Source organism: Rhipicephalus microplus, chromosome 1 (genome assembly GCF_043290135.1).
Source record: "Rhipicephalus microplus isolate Deutch F79 chromosome 1, USDA_Rmic, whole genome shotgun sequence".
NCBI classification, from domain to species: domain Eukaryota; kingdom Metazoa; phylum Arthropoda; class Arachnida; order Ixodida; family Ixodidae; genus Rhipicephalus; species Rhipicephalus microplus.
The window spans coordinates 161,232,197-161,250,779 of NC_134700.1; the positions used below are offsets into that span (position 1 = coordinate 161,232,197).

The 18,583-nt window shown below is 46.0% G+C and overlaps 1 protein-coding gene across 1 annotated transcript in view; it reads right to left on the reverse strand.

Annotated features, from left to right (window-relative positions):
• LOC119178484 (Unconventional myosin ID) overlaps nt 1-18,583 on the reverse strand; it is an 83,610-nt gene that overhangs the window by 26,552 nt on the left and 38,475 nt on the right. Inside the window, exons 3-6 of the mRNA XM_037429694.2 lie at nt 13,509-13,602; nt 12,187-12,352; nt 11,442-11,591; nt 10,116-10,235 (exon numbers count right to left, since the gene is read on the reverse strand). Of these exons, the coding sequence (XP_037285591.2) occupies nt 10,116-10,235; nt 11,442-11,591; nt 12,187-12,352; nt 13,509-13,602 (530 nt within the window). The remainder of the gene's footprint in view (nt 1-10,115; nt 10,236-11,441; nt 11,592-12,186; nt 12,353-13,508; nt 13,603-18,583) is intronic.

Here is an 18,583-nt window from a genome sequence, read left to right on the forward strand (position 1 = left end):
CAGCATATGGACGGAGTGAATGATGATCAGTGGGGCGAAGTGTCCATCCGTCTGTCTGTCCGTGCATTCGTCCGTTCATGAATCAGTCCATCCATCTGTCCATGCTCCCACCCATGCTTCCGTCCGTCCATCTATCCGCGAGTTCACCTGTCCCTCTGTCTGTCTGTCTGTCTTACTGTTTTTCTGGCTGTCTGACTGATGCTGCTGGTTATGCCTGACGCAGGACAAGGTTAGACTAAGAGGAGCTTTGCCAATAAAAATTTGCTGAAGGTCATCACGCTCACGTGATGTAACTTCTTTCGCCCATGCCATCCTTCTCTGCTATGCTTTCAGTGGGCTTGTCCGAACAGTAGAAAAGAAAATGCAATAACAGCTTGCAGTAAATCTCCATAACTTTGCTTATACTTGACTGATTCTGAAGTATCTGCAGTAGTCGATTCATGAGGCAATAGGCTCCTTTAATGAAGCCGTTTGATGGCTACGTGTAAAAGCGTTGCAAGTACCCTTTAAGGAGTTGGTAACCCAATGCAGGTTTCTCAGAAAGGAGGCTTCCTAGTTGGAGGAAAATTCGTTCGGGTCTGCGCGTTGAATCCAGGACCAACACGTTTGGTTTTAAAGGACCCCTGACAGTGAAAGTTATGCTTGTGACCTTTTTACAGCGATTTGTTGCAGCTTTGCGAATGGTAATGCCAAAATTGAATAGTAAATGCTCTAACCCATTGTATCATTTATGCTAGCATCATTAATTCCAAATGATTTTGCATCACTTCAAAACGCCACCTAAGTACCATAAGAAACTAGCGCCCCACAACGGGGCAGTGTCTGAGGATATATATATGTGCACTCAATCTTCGGTGATTCTGAATGCGCTGTTTCAAATAGGGGACCCGTGGGTAGTGAAGAATCAAATAATGTGGATGCTTTAAACATTTCTCCCTTAAAAAAAAAAAAAGAAAAGCATTCTCGGCTTAAGCTGCCAAAACCACCTTGAGACCAACGCTACAACCTAGTGAGAGGGGTGACAAACAATAGTCCTCGCCAAGTGCCAGTTGGGATATTCAAGCATACTCCGATGCCAACAATACCTGCTTGACCTTTGCAACGCTCCGAGGGGACCCCTTACCAGGTCAAACCACAGAAAATGTTGATTGCATCTGAATAATTGGATGAGCACGCACCTTTACTTTAAAACCGAATGAAAATATCTTCTGGGCAACGCATGTCATCAATAATTTGTCAGAAGTACCCCCTGCATGGAAGACTCTCAAACAACACAAGCATCTCAAGCTTCCAAGTTTAGTGTCAGGGGTCCTTTAAGTACAGCATGCTTCTTGGAAATGTCGTCCATATGAATATACAAAAATGCGAGAACTGGCGAGCGTGGCTTAGTTGGTCTGAAAGGGCACAGTGATGTTCTCTTTTAACGGCACAGCTGTTTAGCAAACATTAGATATATCCCACTACTCACCTCTATTTCACTAAAAATGAAGAAGACAACGGTGAGCCCAACAAATTGGCGACCAATCGACCATTTCTGGGTTCTCTAGTGCGACAGTATATGCGGCGGTCCGAGACTATATTAATGAAACTAATAGGTTGATTAATTAAGCTGTATTATTATTCTAACATGCCTACGAGATTATATACATATAAAATTTGGAGTATTGCTCTATTTTGAGAATAAATTCCTTTCTTTATTTAAATATTCATATGCATTAGATCAAGCCCCACAATTTCCTAGGTCATTGGTAACCTTTCTATTATAAAATCTCCATTAGTCTAAAACCACACATTATTTCATAAAAACACTCAATTCTTGGCCAATCCCCCACAGTGGGTATGCGCCACGGGCAATAGGTGAACAAGAACGAGGAGGGCAGCTAGTGGAAGACTCCGAGTGCATATGAGAGGATACTAGGGAGCGGGAAAGGCTATGGTGGCTCTGAGAAGACCTTGAAGCAGGGACATAGGCAGACATTGTTTTCATGGGAGGTGTTGGGACTCCGGGTCCTGCCTGTCTCGTTTTCGGTAGCTGGCCCCGTCGCAGGATCCATCGTCCAACAATTCAGCGAGAAAGAAGCGCCCGAACGAACAACAGAGATTTATTTACATGTGGAGAAGTGGTCAAGTGACCCAAAGAGAGAAGAGTGCGTGCGATACAAAACGTCTTCGGCATTTTATAGCGCCACGTTGTTGACACTGGGCGTCTTGTCCGCATCGTCAGCCAATACGGTGTCGCCGGCACCTCGGCCACGAGGGAGGGGAAAACACCTCTCACAACACAAGGAGTGGCACAATCCAACACCATATATGGTCCCGGCGCCCCAAAATGTTACCAAATATGGTCACGAACGCACAGCAGACCGCGTAGCTCTCCCGGCGAGGAGGAACCCGAATGGGGAGGTGGGGGTGGCCGCCACCGCGAGTCACGAACCGGTTCTCCCCCAAACACTTCCTGCTTGGCTCCCCAGGGCCGATCGTAACAGTCCACTTCCTGCTTGGCTCCCCAGGGCCGATCGTAACAGAGGGGGCGGGGCACTTTTTTATTTGAAGTGGGGACCACCCCCTGGCCACACGTTTGCCCTGAAGTGATGGAGGGCCTACGCCAATGACAGCCAGCCGTCGATCAGTGAAAGGTGCAAACACTTGGTTTCAGTGCAAACTTCTGTTTCTAGAGTTTGGACAACCGTGTCATGCCTGTGAATGTGTGTGATTTAACTCAAACCTCCCTGCACTGAAAATCGGCATAGAAACAGCCTGCATCACATAGCTAAGGACTAGAAATGACCCAGAAGGAACCAGAATCGTCTAGTTTCTCTGTTTTATACTTGCGTGACGTAGTGCGAGCTTCACCAATATATATATATATATTGTTACGTAAAGGTACACGCGAAACTAGGTTTGAGTTAAATCACACACATTCACAGGCATGACACGGTTGTCCAAACTCTAGAAACAGAAGTTTGCACTGAAACCAAGTGTTTGCACCTTTCACTGATCGACGGCTGGCTGTCATTGGCGTAGGCCCTCCATCACTTCAGGGCAAACGTGTGGCCAGGGGGTGGTCCCCACTTCAAATAAAAAAGTGCCCCGCCCCCTCTGTTACGATCGGCCCTGGGGAGCCAAGCAGGAAGTGGACTGTTACGATCGGCCCTGGGGAGCCAAGCAGGAAGTGTTTGGGGGAGAACCGGTTCGTGACTCGCGGTGGCGGCCACCCCCACCTCCCCATTCGGGTTCCTCCTCGCCGGGAGAGCTACGCGGTCTGCTGTGCGTTCGTGACCATATTTGGTAACATTTTGGGGCGCCGGGACCATATATGGTGTTGGGTTGTGCCACTCCTTGTGTTGTGAGAGGTGTTTTCCCCTCCCTCGTGGCCGAGGTGCCGGCGACACCGTATTGGCTGACGATGCGGACAAGACGCCCAGTGTCAACAACGTGGCGCTATAAAATGCTGAAGACGTTTTGTATCGCACGCACTCTTCTCTCTTTGGGTCAGTTGACCACTTCTCCACATGTAAATAAATCTCTGTTGTTCGTTCGGGCGCTTCTTCTCGCTGAATTGTTGGACGATGGATCCTGCGACGGGGCCAGCTACCGAAAACGAGACCGGCAGGACCCGGAGTCCCAACAACTGGATGGCAGCGGCGGGATGCTGATAACCCCGAAAGCGACCACTGGACGGAGTGAGCCCGAAGTTCAACAACAGGACGACAGGAGAAGGATTACACGAGCTCATCGACTTCCAAAGGGAATCGAACGGCACTTCTGAGAGGCACGACACCGGAGACATGACTGCGAACTGGGTGAGTGCCGGCTTTCTCTGTTAAATTTTACCAGGCATTTACTCTATGTGTTAAGTAAAAGCTGGTAGAGAGGGGCTGTCTTGGTCATTGGGTTAACAGGTAACTTGTGTCAGGCAGAAATTGTGTGATAGCTTGGTTAAGCTCTTTCTGTCAGTGGCGTCAAGGTTAACAGTGACAGGGCAGGATTCCGTGTAAGAGCTTTTGAAGCTTTATTTGTAGACTAAGTTAACGGAAAACTTGAGGCAAGGCAGGTATCTAGAGCTGTCGTTGCCGTCAAGGTTAATTAGTTGCAGGACAGGAATCTTTGTGAAACAGAGACAGCGGTACTGGAGGCAGCCATGAATCTGAAATCCCTGCGAAAGTCCATGTTGTTGCTTCTTGCAAGGGAGTTGAATCTGGAGGTGTCGGACTCTCAAAGAAAGCCAGAGCTGATAGAGGCGATTCTCGCATTGGGGGCGGAGGATGACGAGCTGTCAGAATGTGTCGAGGAGATTCAGGAGAGGCAAGCGGCAGAGGCCGATAGAAAGGCGGCCGCGGCCGAGGCCGAAGCAAAGGCGGCCGCGGCCGAGGCCGAAGCAAAGGCGGCCGCGGCCGAGGCCGAAGCAAAGGCGGCGGAGGCCGAAAGGAAAGCGGCAGAAGCCGAGGCAGATAAGATGCGAAAGCACGAGCTTGAAATGAAGCGCCTCGAGCTAGAGATTAGCCATAATAGTAGAGCAGGAGGCAGCGAGGCATCCGGTACAGCAGAGCGGGCCAGGTTCAAAATGACGGACCTAATGAGATCGTACAAGCTAGGGGAGGACATTGGGCTGTTCCTCGTCAACTTTGAGAGAACTTGTGAAAGGCAAGGTTTCAGCCAGGATACATGGTCTCAACGCTTGTTGTCCCTACTTCCGGGGGAGGCCTCAGAAGTAATCGCGCGCCTCACGAAAGAGGAGGCTGACGAGTACAGTGAGGTAAAGTCGAGCCTTCTCAAGAAATATAGGTTGTCAGCGGAAGGTTTCAGACAAAAATTTCGCAACGCCGTAAAAGAGAACAATGATTCGTACCCGGAGTTTGCTTACAAGTTAATGGCCAACATGGGGGAGTGGCTGAAAGAGGCAAAGGCGTATGGGAATCATGACAAGGTGCTCGAGTGTATCGGTCTGGAACAATTCTATCAAAGGTTACCAGAAAAGGTGAGGTTCTGGGTTCAGGATAGACCAGACGTGAACACCGTAACAAAAGCCGCAGAGCTCGCTGAAGAATTCGTTACGCGCCGCGCCCTCGGGGCAAACAGCGAGCTTAAAAGGGAAAAATTCCTACGGCCGAATAAGGCGCCGTTTAGAAAACAACCGACAAGTCTCGCACAAAAGGGTGAGGAAAACAATTCATCTAACCATGGGGCGTCGGCAGAGGCAAGCAAAAGGAAATTTGAGGCGAGAAAACCGGCTGCTTGTTTCAATTGCCACGAAACAGGGCACTTCGCGAAAGACTGCCCGAAAGAAAAGGTGGCCTTTTTATCTATAAATGAAGCCGACGAGAACATGAAGTTGTTAGAGCCCTATATATACGACCTTATCGTGAACGGCAAGCAGTGTCGGGTTCTTAGAGACTCCGCAGCCACTATGGACGTAGTTCATCCGTCTTTTGTTCAGTCCGGACAGTATTCAGGAGACTGTGCCTGGATTAGACAAGCCGTAGAAGCAAACAGTCAGTGCCTTCCCGTAGCTAAAGTTGTCCTTAAAGGCGCATTTGGAACATTGGAAACAGAAGCCGCGGTATCGCCATATCTACCCCCTCAGTATCCTTACTTATTTTCAAATAAGTCAGATCAAATGCTGAAGGAGAAAGGTCTAACGTTGGGAGAAGGCATAGTGCAGGCACTGACTAGATCAAAGGCACGTGCGCTGGCTGCGAGAGCAACATTCACTGAGGCAAACAAGCCTCAAATCGACAACGGGCCTGGTTGCGAGTTGGACACCACGGAAACAAATCGACTTGTGCGAGAACAGGCTGCAGAAGCCGTAGTCGCGGAGGCAACCATTCCTAAAGGCGACGTTGAACCTCCTCCCGAATTGGAAGGGGTCAATTACGCCTCGTTGACCGAGCAAATAGAGAATGCCATTGCTCCCAAGCCGATTCCTGGTAGTACAGAGGATAGCACAGAGGGTGACACATTCCAGGTACTAGGAACTACAAAAGAGTTGTGTGTCATGCCAACTTCGGATAATTTCAGTCGGCTGCTGCAGGTGAGCCCCGCTTCATTAATAACCGAACAAAAGGGTGACCCAACGCTTAAGCAATTCCAGGACAGTTCGAAAGAGGGAATCGCCAAACGAAATGTGAGATTCCAAGAGAGGAGAGGCATACTCTATCGAAAATATCTAGATAGGCGAGGAGTAGAATTTGACCAGGTAGTCATACCTCAGGCGTATCGTCAGGATTTGCTTAGTTTGGTGCATGAAGAATCATGGTCAGGCCACTTAGGCGTAAAGAAGACGAAAAATCGTCTCTTACAGGAATACTACTGGCCTGGACGCTTTAAAGATGTAGAGAGGTTTGTAAAATCTTGCGATGTGTGTCAGCGAGTGGGTAAGCCGGGAGATAAGGCGAAATTTCCAATGAAGCTGGTACCCGTAATCACGGAACCCTTTCGTCGGTTGGTAATTGACGCAGTAGGTCCTTTGCCCAAGACAACTTCAGGCTACCGTCACATCCTGACCTTAATCTGCCCAGCTACTAAATTTCCAGAGGCGGTCCCGCTAAAAGAGCTAAGTTCCGTCGAAGTAGTGAACGCACTTCTGTCCGTGTTTGCCCGGGTAGGCTTTCCTGCCGAGATACAATCAGACCAGGGCACCATTTTCACGAGTGCCTTAACGACAACCTTTCTAGAGCGGTGTGGCGTGAAATTATTGCATAGTTCAGTCTACCATCCGCAGTCGAACTCGATAGAAAAGCTTCACTCCGTGATGAAGCGAGTGTTAAGAGCCTTATGTTTTGAACGGAAAACTGACTGGGAAATGTGCTTACCTGCAACGATGTTTGCACTAAGAACTGCACCACATGAGACAACAGGGTTTACGCCAGCGGAACTTGTTTACGGCCGCAGACTGCGGTCTCCTCTTCGTATGCTGAGAGAGTCGTGGGAAGGTCAGGGTGATGATCCTGTAGTAGTGGAATATGTCCTCACCTTATTGGATCGTCTAACAACAGCCCAAGAACTGACCGAGAGTGCGATGACCAAAGCACAGCAGAAGGCTAAGCTTTACTACGATCGGACCGCTAAAGCACGACACTTTGCTGTAGGAGACAGGGTCATGTTGTTGAGGCCCTCCCAAAAGAATAAGCTTGAAGTGCAATGGGTCGGCCCGGCCGAAATTACTCGAAAATTGTCTGACACCAACTATGTGGTAAAATTACCAGGAAGTCGTAAGGCACACCAGGTGTATCATAGCAACTTACTCAAACCCTACAAAGAGAGGGAAGCCATCGTCAACATGACTTTAAATGTTCCGGAAGAGGTTCCGGCAGAAATCCCTGAATTAGCTCCCGAATCGGACGAAGTCCCGATCGAGAAAAGAGTTGAGGATTTAGTATCAAAGTCACAACTAACAACGAAGCAGAAGCAGGAATTGCGTGGTCTTTTGACCGAGTTTCAGGACAGATTTGTAAGCGAGCCAGGCCGGACATCCGTCCTCACTCATGACATAGAGCTTACCTCGTCGGAACCGGTAAGATCTAAGACGTATCGGGTGTCACCTCGCCGGCTTGAGCTAATAAAAGCAGAGGTTAACAGGATGCTGGAATTGGGTGTGATTGAGCCGTGTGAAAGTGATTACACTTCCCCGTTAATTCTCGTGGAGGTACCCGGCAAAGATCCGCGTCCTTGCGTAGACTATCGTAAGTTAAACCTCATCACCAAGGATCAGACATACCCAATTCCCCACATTGAGGAACGCGTCGAGAGGGTAAGCAGCGCGCAATTTATCTCAACGCTAGACCTAGTGAGAGGTTACTGGCAGGTGCCGCTCACCGAGAGGGCGAGCCGGTATGCTGCATTTATTTCACCATTGGGGACATTCCGCCCTAAAGTGTTGAGTTTCGGCCTAAAGAACGCGCCTTACTGTTTTTCCAACTTAATGGATAAGGTTTTGCGTGGTCAAGAGGACTTCGCATTGCCTTACTTGGACGACGTCGCCGTGTTTTCCTCGTCCTGGCCAGAACACTTGACGCATTTGAGAGCAGTACTGACACGCCTACGCGAAGCAGGTTTAACGGTAAAGGCGCCCAAGTGTCAGCTAGCACAAGCAGAGGTACTCTATCTCGGGCATGTTATCGGTCGAGGGCATCGCCGTCCCTCTGAAATGAAAGTGGCAGCTATCCGAGACTTTCCCCAGCCCCGAACGAAAACCGATATTCGGGCTTTTCTTGGAATAGCTGGTTACTATCGTAAGTACATCCCTAGATATTCCGACATTGCCAGCACTCTTACTGACGCGTTGCGCAAGACCGAGCCCCAAATGGTCGACTGGGATGAGGAGGACGGGGCCAGCTACCGAAAACGAGACCGGCAGGACCCGGAGTCCCAACAACTCAGCGAGAAAGAAGCGCCCGAACGAACAACAGAGATTTATTTACATGTGGAGAAGTGGTCAAGTGACCCAAAGAGAGAAGAGTGCGTGCGATACAAAACGTCTTCGGCATTTTATAGCGCCACGTTGTTGACACTGGGCGTCTTGTCCGCATCGTCAGCCAATACGGTGTCGCCGGCACCTCGGCCACGAGGGAGGGGAAAACACCTCTCACAACACAAGGAGTGGCACAATCCAACACCATATATGGTCCCGGCGCCCCAAAATGTTACCAAATATGGTCACGAACGCACAGCAGACCGCGTAGCTCTCCCGGCGAGGAGGAACCCGAATGGGGAGGTGGGGGTGGCCGCCACCGCGAGTCACGAACCGGTTCTCCCCCAAACACTTCCTGCTTGGCTCCCCAGGGCCGATCGTAACAGTCCACTTCCTGCTTGGCTCCCCAGGGCCGATCGTAACAGAGGGGGCGGGGCACTTTTTTATTTGAAGTGGGGACCACCCCCTGGCCACACGTTTGCCCTGAAGTGATGGAGGGCCTACGCCAATGACAGCCAGCCGTCGATCAGTGAAAGGTGCAAACACTTGGTTTCAGTGCAAACTTCTGTTTCTAGAGTTTGGACAACCGTGTCATGCCTGTGAATGTGTGTGATTTAACTCAAACCTCCCTGCACTGAAAATCGGCATAGAAACAGCCTGCATCACATAGCTAAGGACTAGAAATGACCCAGAAGGAACCAGAATCGTCTAGTTTCTCTGTTTTATACTTGCGTGACGTAGTGCGAGCTTCACCAATATATATATATATTGTTACGTAAAGGTACACGCGAAACTAGGCGCTTGAAGATATATTTACACAGCACCAACGCGCAAGTCAAGATGAAGAACGAATGCTGTGTTCTACACCAAAATCACGTCGTCTTTCTCCGCGCCTATCTAACCGCTTTTGTGGGACATTGTCTCATAACATAACCCCCGGGTGCTGAAGCACCGTCTCGATGCTTTCTATGATGTTGGTGAGTGGTAATGCTTAAGGCGAGATACATGAACAATGTCCGTAGACAGTGAAGGGGAGGAGGAGGAAAACTTGAGTGGGGCTATCTCGTAGGTCACATCTGACACCTGGCGCAATACGCGGTAGGGTCCCGAGTAGCAGGAAAGCAGTTTTTCAGAAAGTCCAACGCACCTGGTTGGAGTCTACAATAGCACAAGAGAACCCGGATTAAAGGAAACTTGGCGATGATGGAAGTTGTAACACTGCCGCTGCTGATCTTGCGATGCTAAGAGGCGCTGACGGGCAACTTGTCGTGCTTTTTGAGCTTTGGTGATAACATCGCGGGCGTATACGGTCGTCGAGTCGACGGCTGTCGAAAAGATGGTGTCAAGCGGTAAAGTTGGATCACGACGAAACATGAGATAGGTGAAAAACCAGCTGCATCGTCTTGGCTTGCACGTTGGTGCTGTGTAAATATATCTTCAAGCGCCTAGTTTCGCGTGTACCTTCACGTAACGATATATTTATTTTTACACACTGGGCAACAAGGGCAAGTTGCACTATAGGAGTGCCAAAGAGCCACATGGCAACAATTTCCAAGTTGAACAACGGACAAGTGCAGACATATAGCAAGATAAAAGAAGCACTCTATCCCCGTCTAAGTGAGCACTTAGTCCACGTACGCTATGTGCGAACAAGCCCAGGCCACTCTCCTCGAGATACCAGGCTTTTACTTTAATTCAAGCTTACCAAGTGCACGATAGCTGCCACAACCTTCCACAGTGAATCACACTCAGCTTGCGCAAATCCAAGTAACTTCAGTGCCGAACAAACTTGCTTGAAGTCAGCCCTGTCATTGATGGTCTCCACCTATAATTATGTGGAGCAAGAGCAGCATTGTTCAGAATGAATGTAAAAATGGTATTGTGCTGCAAGATAGAAGCAGTATGGTGCCAACAAGTGCTGAATTTTTTTGTGATAAGTACCCACTTTTAAGCAATAAGAATACACAGGTCAAAAAATATGTGCCAATGTGCTAGTCACAAAATGTCAGCAGATCGTTCCCACATTTTGTCAATCTGTCACAAATTATCATATGTAATCGGGCAATATGTGTTTAATTTTCTCAGCTTCTTGAGCAGTGACAAATGAAAATCAGTTTCAGACACTTTGGAGCATTCAACATTTTTTGTACTTAAATTCCACTGTACTTTTTATAAAAACAGCAGGACGATAATTATAACATAGGTCAGTTAGTAGATTTCAAGTAATATAATGCAATTTTATATTAAATAATATTAAAGCAAGTTACAGCAACATTGTTTTAAGATAAAAGGTTAGGAAGTAAATAAGTATTCAATGTATCTCATTGCTATGCAATTTAGAAAAAGGCACATGTTATGGTGCTAGATGAAAAACTGCATTGAAATGGCATATATGTCAATGACTGTAGGAACACTCAGCTATTTCACGTCGGCTTTTATTGTTTTCTCCCCATGTTTCCTTTTTGAAATACAGCTTTTTCTAATGACTGATACCGTTGAGACCTCAGAAGACTTAAGTGCCAGAATCTTTCCTAGTCATTTCCATGCAAGACAAACTTGATAGCAATGCTATTAGTAGTAGGGTGATGTGTTTTCCTAAGGTTGTTCAAAGAGAGAACAAAAATGAAGTTAAGAGAAAAGCTCTAGTCTATCATCTGCATGTTGGTGGAAGTGCTGTATAACCATAAGTTTATGTAAATGCTGGTGCCAGATTCTCTTTAGTAACTATGGCATGAAAGCCAATACTATAAGCACCATGTGTGGGCCTGAGAGTACTACATAGGTAGCCTCGTGTCATCAACATCGGCCACTAGAGGGATAAAGAAAATGACATGCATGCATGTCATTTTCTTACTAGGTCAGCCACGACCAGCCTTGAGCATGCATTAGAAAAAAAAAAAAAAAGCAGAAGAGATGTCAGCCATGATTCAACTAGGCCTCTTTTTACAGCTAGACTATGTGTGTTAGCACCACTTTAGCAAGAGGAAAACTCTAATGCACAGTGTTCATTAACCAACCTGTAAACACGTACCTTGGGTGAGCCTCCCTGTCGAGTGTAAAAGTACAGCTGTGGCTCGTGCTTGAGGCCGTAGGAAGACAACTGTGAATCAGGTGCGCCGTACAGTAGCTCATAGAAGGCATGGAAGTTTCGTTCACCAGGTTGTTGGTAAATCACTCGGGACTAATCAAACATCAAAAAGGAGAAAAAGAAAAGAAAAACGTTAATTTTACTAGCACTCAGCACAAGTTCAAAAGTAACATAAGATGTGCCTAGCTTGTCATTGCATCAGTTTTAATTTTTGAAAAATACTCAAAAACACCTCCATTTAGTTAGAGAGAAGTCGTATAATCAATAGCAAAAAAATAGTATTCATTGACGTTAATCTGTAATTTTGTGCAGCTGGAAAACAAAGCATCAATGATATGAAGGTAACTGCTAGTTGCAACATGTGAAGCATCATGTACAGAGGGAATCACACTTGTCTAGAGCAGCAGAGCGTGTGGCTGTGTACACTGTTGTTGTTTGCGGCTGCTACTTCAGGTTAGCTAGAAGCTTCCGTTCATGTTTGAATCATAGCACAAGAACCTAGCATGCAGTATGACTATGTTCACTCTAGACAAGTGTGATTCCGTCTGTACCTGCTTCACCTCCTGGCTAATGCACAAGAATCAGCACCACCTTAGGTTTCTATGCGTCTAATAGTGCACATGGTGCCCGAGTCATTTTAAAAGCATGTATGTGACAATTGATAGTACTAGAAAAAAGAACAGCATACCTTTTCCAAGAGGTAGTTGTTGATGTGTCCTCCCAGAGGGTCTCCCTTGAAGTCAAAGTTGATGTCCATGTACTTTCCGAAGCGACTCGAGTTGTCATTGCGATTGGTTTTGGCATTACCAAATGCCTCAAGGATGCAATTGGACTGTAACAAGATGTTCTTGACCCTGTTGAAAAATTTTTCGAGGCTCTTTAGCTAGCACTAAGCATAGGTGCATGCTCAAGCTCTCAATCATCAAGTTACCCTTTATTCATTTTCATTGAAACATTTTACTCATTGTTATTTCTCGTCTGATACACCTTGAATTAACTGTAATTCACACACATGCCATTGCAACCTTGATTCACATTTGACCCACTTCAATAGTCTTTGACATTTGGTTTACTGTTAATTTGCAGTTTGCAAACATGCATAACATTACACTATTTTGCTATAATTCCCCTTTTATCCCCCTTCAATCATCATCGATTCGCATGATGCATGCTGTATTCGTTTTATGCACTAATTATCACTTCCAATCCTTTGGTATAACCTCAATAATTGCAATCACCCTCCTGCCACCCCCTTTGACATTTATTGAATACACAATACTATATCAACATGTTAGCAACTGAAAATAAGACAGACTATCTCACATTTAGCAGGCATACATTTGCTAGAAAATGGTGTTCAAAAAGCCGTGGAAAGGTGCATGTTAAGTCAGGACCATAACTAGAGGGAGTGCAAGGGGTTCCTCCGAAAATTTTTTTATGCTTTAACTTTTCGGGTGATGCTAAACTATTTACACAGGTTCTCACTGACCACCAGTCACCAAAGTTTGCCATTGTACATATTAACACTCCCATAAAAAATTCCTCAATACAGCCCTGTGTTAAATCCATTGTCAATGAGTGGCACTTTTTTACATTCTTACAAAAGAGATATATGTATATTCGAGCCTAATTGGAAGCAATGATACACTTCAATACATGTCTTACAAATGTGCTTCTAGTAAATATATAAGTAAATAGCACAAACGGGTTAACTTAAAAAAGCATTTACTAAGATGTCATAAGCAAGTGCATGCATGGTGCTGAATGCAGAGCTTCCAAAGTTACGTATTGTACACATCTGCATGGACACATAAATATAGCATAGTGGAAAATGTTGTCAGGACAACCCATTCATTAAGAGCATCTTACATAATCCCTGTTGACTTCATGTGACTATGATTAACGTGAAGCAGGTCATTAAGTTCCTGTTTTTGTTCATTAGACACTGAAAAAAGTTTCAAAGTATGTTTACAGTGCGAAGCCTGATACGTAATCGAAACATGCACCCACCTTTCGATTTCTTGCTGGCCTGTGACATTAGTGATAGCTGCTATATATCTCATAATAATCTTGGAGGCTTCCGTCTTCCCAGAGCCACTCTCACCTAGAAAAGCACGGGAACGTACCCATAGATCAGGTGTGGATGCAAGATTTTTCATTGCAAAGGGGTTGTGAGGAAGGGGCTCACTTTGATATAGTGATCAGTGATGATGGCTTCATGGACACTCACAATGAACAATCATATACTAATATAATTTTTTAACATCCCAATAAGCATTGTAATATGGCACAGTAACGGCCATCAGAGAAAAGTTTGTGAGTTTGTCAGATGACATACGTTAGCGCTGTGCATACAAACAAGGGAGAGATGGGTTAGAACATCTAAATACACCCATTGCTCTTGAATGTAAGCATGGCTTGGAAATGACTTATTCCATACAATGTCACTTGAGAATGACACTGTAAATTAGGAACATCAATGTAAGCAGAATTAGATGACAGAAAGAAGCAGTGGAGAAGATTGAACAACTATAGCAAGCAAACAAATTAAAGGTATGCGAAAATTTAGGGAAAATAATAAAAAGAGGGAAGCACATGGTAGAAAATAAGGAAGAAATGATGTATGCAATTAAAAAAATCTGCAGTAATTGGATGAAAAGGGGATCTGCAAAGGAGTACTGACACGAAATATTTTCAACTTTTTTTTTTGTCAGATGATAGGCCTCAGGCTTTCGAGCATCTAGGAAAGGTACTAGTAGATATGAGTGCGCCCTGTAAAATTAATTGTGGCATGCTTTTAAAAGCTAGATTCAGTTCATACTGTACTCCGACATCACAACGTAATATGAGCAGCACCACCAGAGGTAATATGTGCACATGCAAGTTTTCGTGATGTATCCTTGTCCGCGCGTCACTTCTTCGATCGTCTGCTGCGCCCCACATGAGGCAACTGTCACGGCAGGGGGGGGGGGCAAGACGTTGGGATTGCATCACTTTTAAAGAGCCAGTAAACAGCCCTGAGGTCTAAAATTTTTGCTGTTTTTCTTCGCAAACATGCCGCCGCAAGAATTTTGCGAATATGTGCTATATTGAAGAAGTTATAGAGGTCAGAACATCGGTCTAAGCTGGTTTCAAATTTTCTCGTAGCCTCAACCTCCCCTTCCCCCTTCCATGAAGGGGAAGGTGTAGCCCATCGTCGTGACTCTGCCCATTTCGGCAACGTGACACCATGTCAGCGATTGAAGTCATCGGCGAATTCGATCAGTCACAACGCACTTCCGCTTGCTGCGAAGCGTGGTTGTTTGTTTACCGTTTGCCGCACCAGCCGCGGGTCAAACGTGTAAGCGTCAGGTGCAAAGTGTCGACCACAAACGATCAGGTCCCTGACGTACGTCGCTGGATGGCCGATTCGCTTCAGCCATGCAGCGCGCAGGGCCCCATCGTGGGGCATCTGCTGCCGATGCTTTTTGGCTGCCCAGTCGCTCGATTTGCAGCCGACGACAGAGCAATGCTTTTTGCCTGTCTTGCTCATGTCAAGGGCGATGTACGTTCATACGCGCGCACAGGTGCTGTAGTTGAGGGAGGAGTGCAAACGTGAATGCGACAACTGCGAGGCTGGTTTTTTCACCGCAGTGCCAAGAAACAAGGGGCAGTTTCGTAGCTGTAGGTTGGAACAGGAACTGTCGTTGACTTCACTACTGTTTTTTCACACCTGATTTAGACCAATCGGCGAGCTGCATGCTACGTCACGTCGCCGATCGCTGAGTTGACGTCACTGCATGTGCAAGGGGGTCGGTCAGGCGTAGGAAGGATGTCCGGGATTTGTTTTTCGAAATAGAGGCACAGGGCTGTAATATTCAGAAAACGTGATCGCTGCGGTCTAATCTACGAATTGCCGAGCTTGTACGGAGGGTGTAAAAAAAAAGTCGGAGCCTGTTTACTGGCCCTTTAGGGTGCAGGTTCTTTGTCGACAATCCGAAGTCAGTCAGCAACTGCATGCTGCGCATGTAAGCGTCCGGATTGAAGTGCAGTGAACAGAGTAAACTCCGCTTCGTTGGCGTTCAGTCTCTGCCTCGGCGGTGGTGCACAAAATCGATCCACGCTTTCTCAGTGCCGTATCGAATGAGAATCAGTGGAACTTGCACCTATCGTCCTCAGTTTCACTGGCGCAAGACTTCACAGGGAAAAACGTAGGCTCCACAACAACAAATTCGAAAACAAATGATTCTTTTTGCCCTTTGATAAGCCTATATCTTGTATGTATTCGCATGCACGAACACTATTGCAGACTCCGCTAGCTCTCTTCACAGGTACCCTACATGACAGTAACTGCAAGGCACGAGCGTCACAATCGAAAAGGCAATGTGCAAGCTGCCATTTTTTTTTTTGTTTTGGCACTTGAAGTCATCACAACTTTCCAGGCTGCTGCGTGAAGTCACCAGGATTAGTACCGTAGCCCGATGTCAAGTTAATGTTGTCGTCGATAGGTGTACCATGAGAAATTTAATTTTAATATGAAAATAAAATATCTTTCAGCATTTGCTGAGTGTCACATTTGCTCAGAGCCGTCTATGTATACAGGAGATTTGTATGGCAGAGTAAACTCTCCTTCAAAAAAAAAGGCGTCAGTATCCCTTTCAGAGTTTAGACCTTAATGGGGCCCTAAAACACTTTTTTAAGTAACCATGTAAATATTCACTGGAAGAGCTTATTGCCTTACAAATTCAATGCCACAAAAATTTTAAGAATCCGTCCAGTGCGAGTGGAGTCACAAAGATTTGTGGCATGCTGCAATTGCATTCTCTCTTCTCTCGTCTCGACAAAAGCGCTGAAAGCTAAGCAGGGAGGAATGGCAGGGGCAAAGAAAATACGACAACCACGTTTCATGACCTCGACCACTTTTTTCTTTTCTTCTAATGCGCGGCTTTTTTAGTGTGATCACGTGCACACAAGTCACGGCCTCCCGCGGAAATATCTGTAACGACCGAGCGTGCCATGTTAAAATTAGCTAATGGTTAATAGATGGGCTTTCTACAAGTGATTTTTAAGCATCTTCTGTCATGTGTCGAGAGAAGAGAAAGCAGTTTTTAGCTGACTTCGATAATTTATTGTGGATTCCAGGCCGCGTGCTGCACTATAATAATTGGCTCGCCTGTTATCAGTAGCCTCTACTACCGATCAGCAGTATTTTCTGACCATGCTCAAGAAGTGTCCTCTGCTAATTAGGAATGTAAAATACACTAAAGGACTTTCCTTCTTTGCACACATATATTTTTTTATAATATACAGAGCGTTAAAGGGCCTTTGTTCATTTTTTTAACATTTTGATCGAGTAAGCGCACGCATCGAGGTCAGGATGCTGTCATAATCAACAATCCCAAATGCCGCAGTGCTATGACCCACAGGCAAGCTACAAACTACAATTAACAATCTTCGTCGTCTCCGTGGGCTCTTCCGCATTGTTGGCGCTGGTCGTGACACTACCATCCACGTCTAGTCATGTCGCTCACAAAACGAACTTGCTTGCTCACAGGTACACATGCTCGTTGCTCTTCTGCCTTGCGCGGTAAGGACGAGCAGTAGGTCAAAAGGATAGATGAGCCAATGAATGGGAGGAAACAGTGAAGCACTGAATGAGGGTGCCATTTGGATCACCAAAAGTGTATATGACTCTGCTATTACAGCTTAGTTTTAAAAAATTCTCATGGTTAGGCATTTGTTGAAGACTCGTGCCCAACTGCATCACCACAACTAAATTTTGACCTCTGGGTGAATTGATTGATATGTGCGGTTTAAGGGACCTTGACTGGTTTATAGGCCTTTAAGCAGGGCACATGTGTATACACACATGTGCACACACACACATACGCACACACAATCACACCAAGGCGTGCCAGGGTTTCCCATCGGTCAGGGGGGGGGGGGGTGAAAGTTCATGCCAGTGCCTCCCCCAAATAAGTAAAAGTAGATTTTGCAACCCCCCGCCCCAGGCTCTTAGGCGACTGGGTGGGAGGCGGTGGTCGCCTCCATGAGCACGCATATGCATCTCATGCACATGAGTGTGTTTATATCTAAAAAGTGACACACACAAATTATCAAATAAAAGATTTCTGTAGTATGCTCACTTTCAAACATTTTTTTATCATCAAGAAGTGTGCACATAAACATGGTGCTTTTTTTGCAGTACAGTGTAATTAAAAATTTACGATAGTAATTGGTACATATCGCTTTCACACACAAGCCTTTAGTCAAGACAGACACCTTGCTGCAGCAGACAAAAGACTGTTGACTAATTCAGTAAAAGGCTCGCTGATTCACTTTTTTTAATGATTCCACAGGGTCAGTTGTTTACATTACAAAGTTGTACGTCACAACATTGTGTACTTGCCTCGCCACAGTGGTCTAGTGCCTAAGGTACTCTGCTACTGACCCCCAGGTCGCTGGATCGAATCCTGGCTGCGACGGCTGCATTCTTTATCAAGACGAAAATGTAGGCCTGTAAGCTTAGATTTAGGTGCACGTTAAAGAACCCCAGGAGGTTGAAATTTCCGAAGCCCTCCACAACAGTAACTCTCATAATCATATGGTGATTTTGATATGTTCAACCCCACATACCAATTAATCAATCAACATTGTATACTCATTTCTTCAGAAATCACAAAAACCACACAATTTCAGGCATTCTTAATCAAATTTAGAAGTTGTCATGAAGCACTTTCCCAAGTAGTCATCCAATGACCTCAGCATCAGAGAAGATTGCTTCACAAAGGTTGCCACAAAATTTCTTTGAATACGTCAAGAATGAGAGGAGCGGTTTGTTGCATTCCCGCTGAAAACTACACAGGGATTGATCGCACAGGGTAAGTTACGTCAGCAAGCGTTATGACCTTGAGTGGGAATGATGAAATGCTATCTCCCTTTCCCAATTTTATTTTCGTTGCCAGCCACGTGCTCCATGCGCACGATTATGACTCACTGTGAAGTAATGTTAGCAGACAATAGAGTGCAGCACTGTCACTTAATTCGTTGTCACGTGTGCATATTTCCGGTCAATATGTGTAACAGAGAGGCCACGTTTCTTGTGT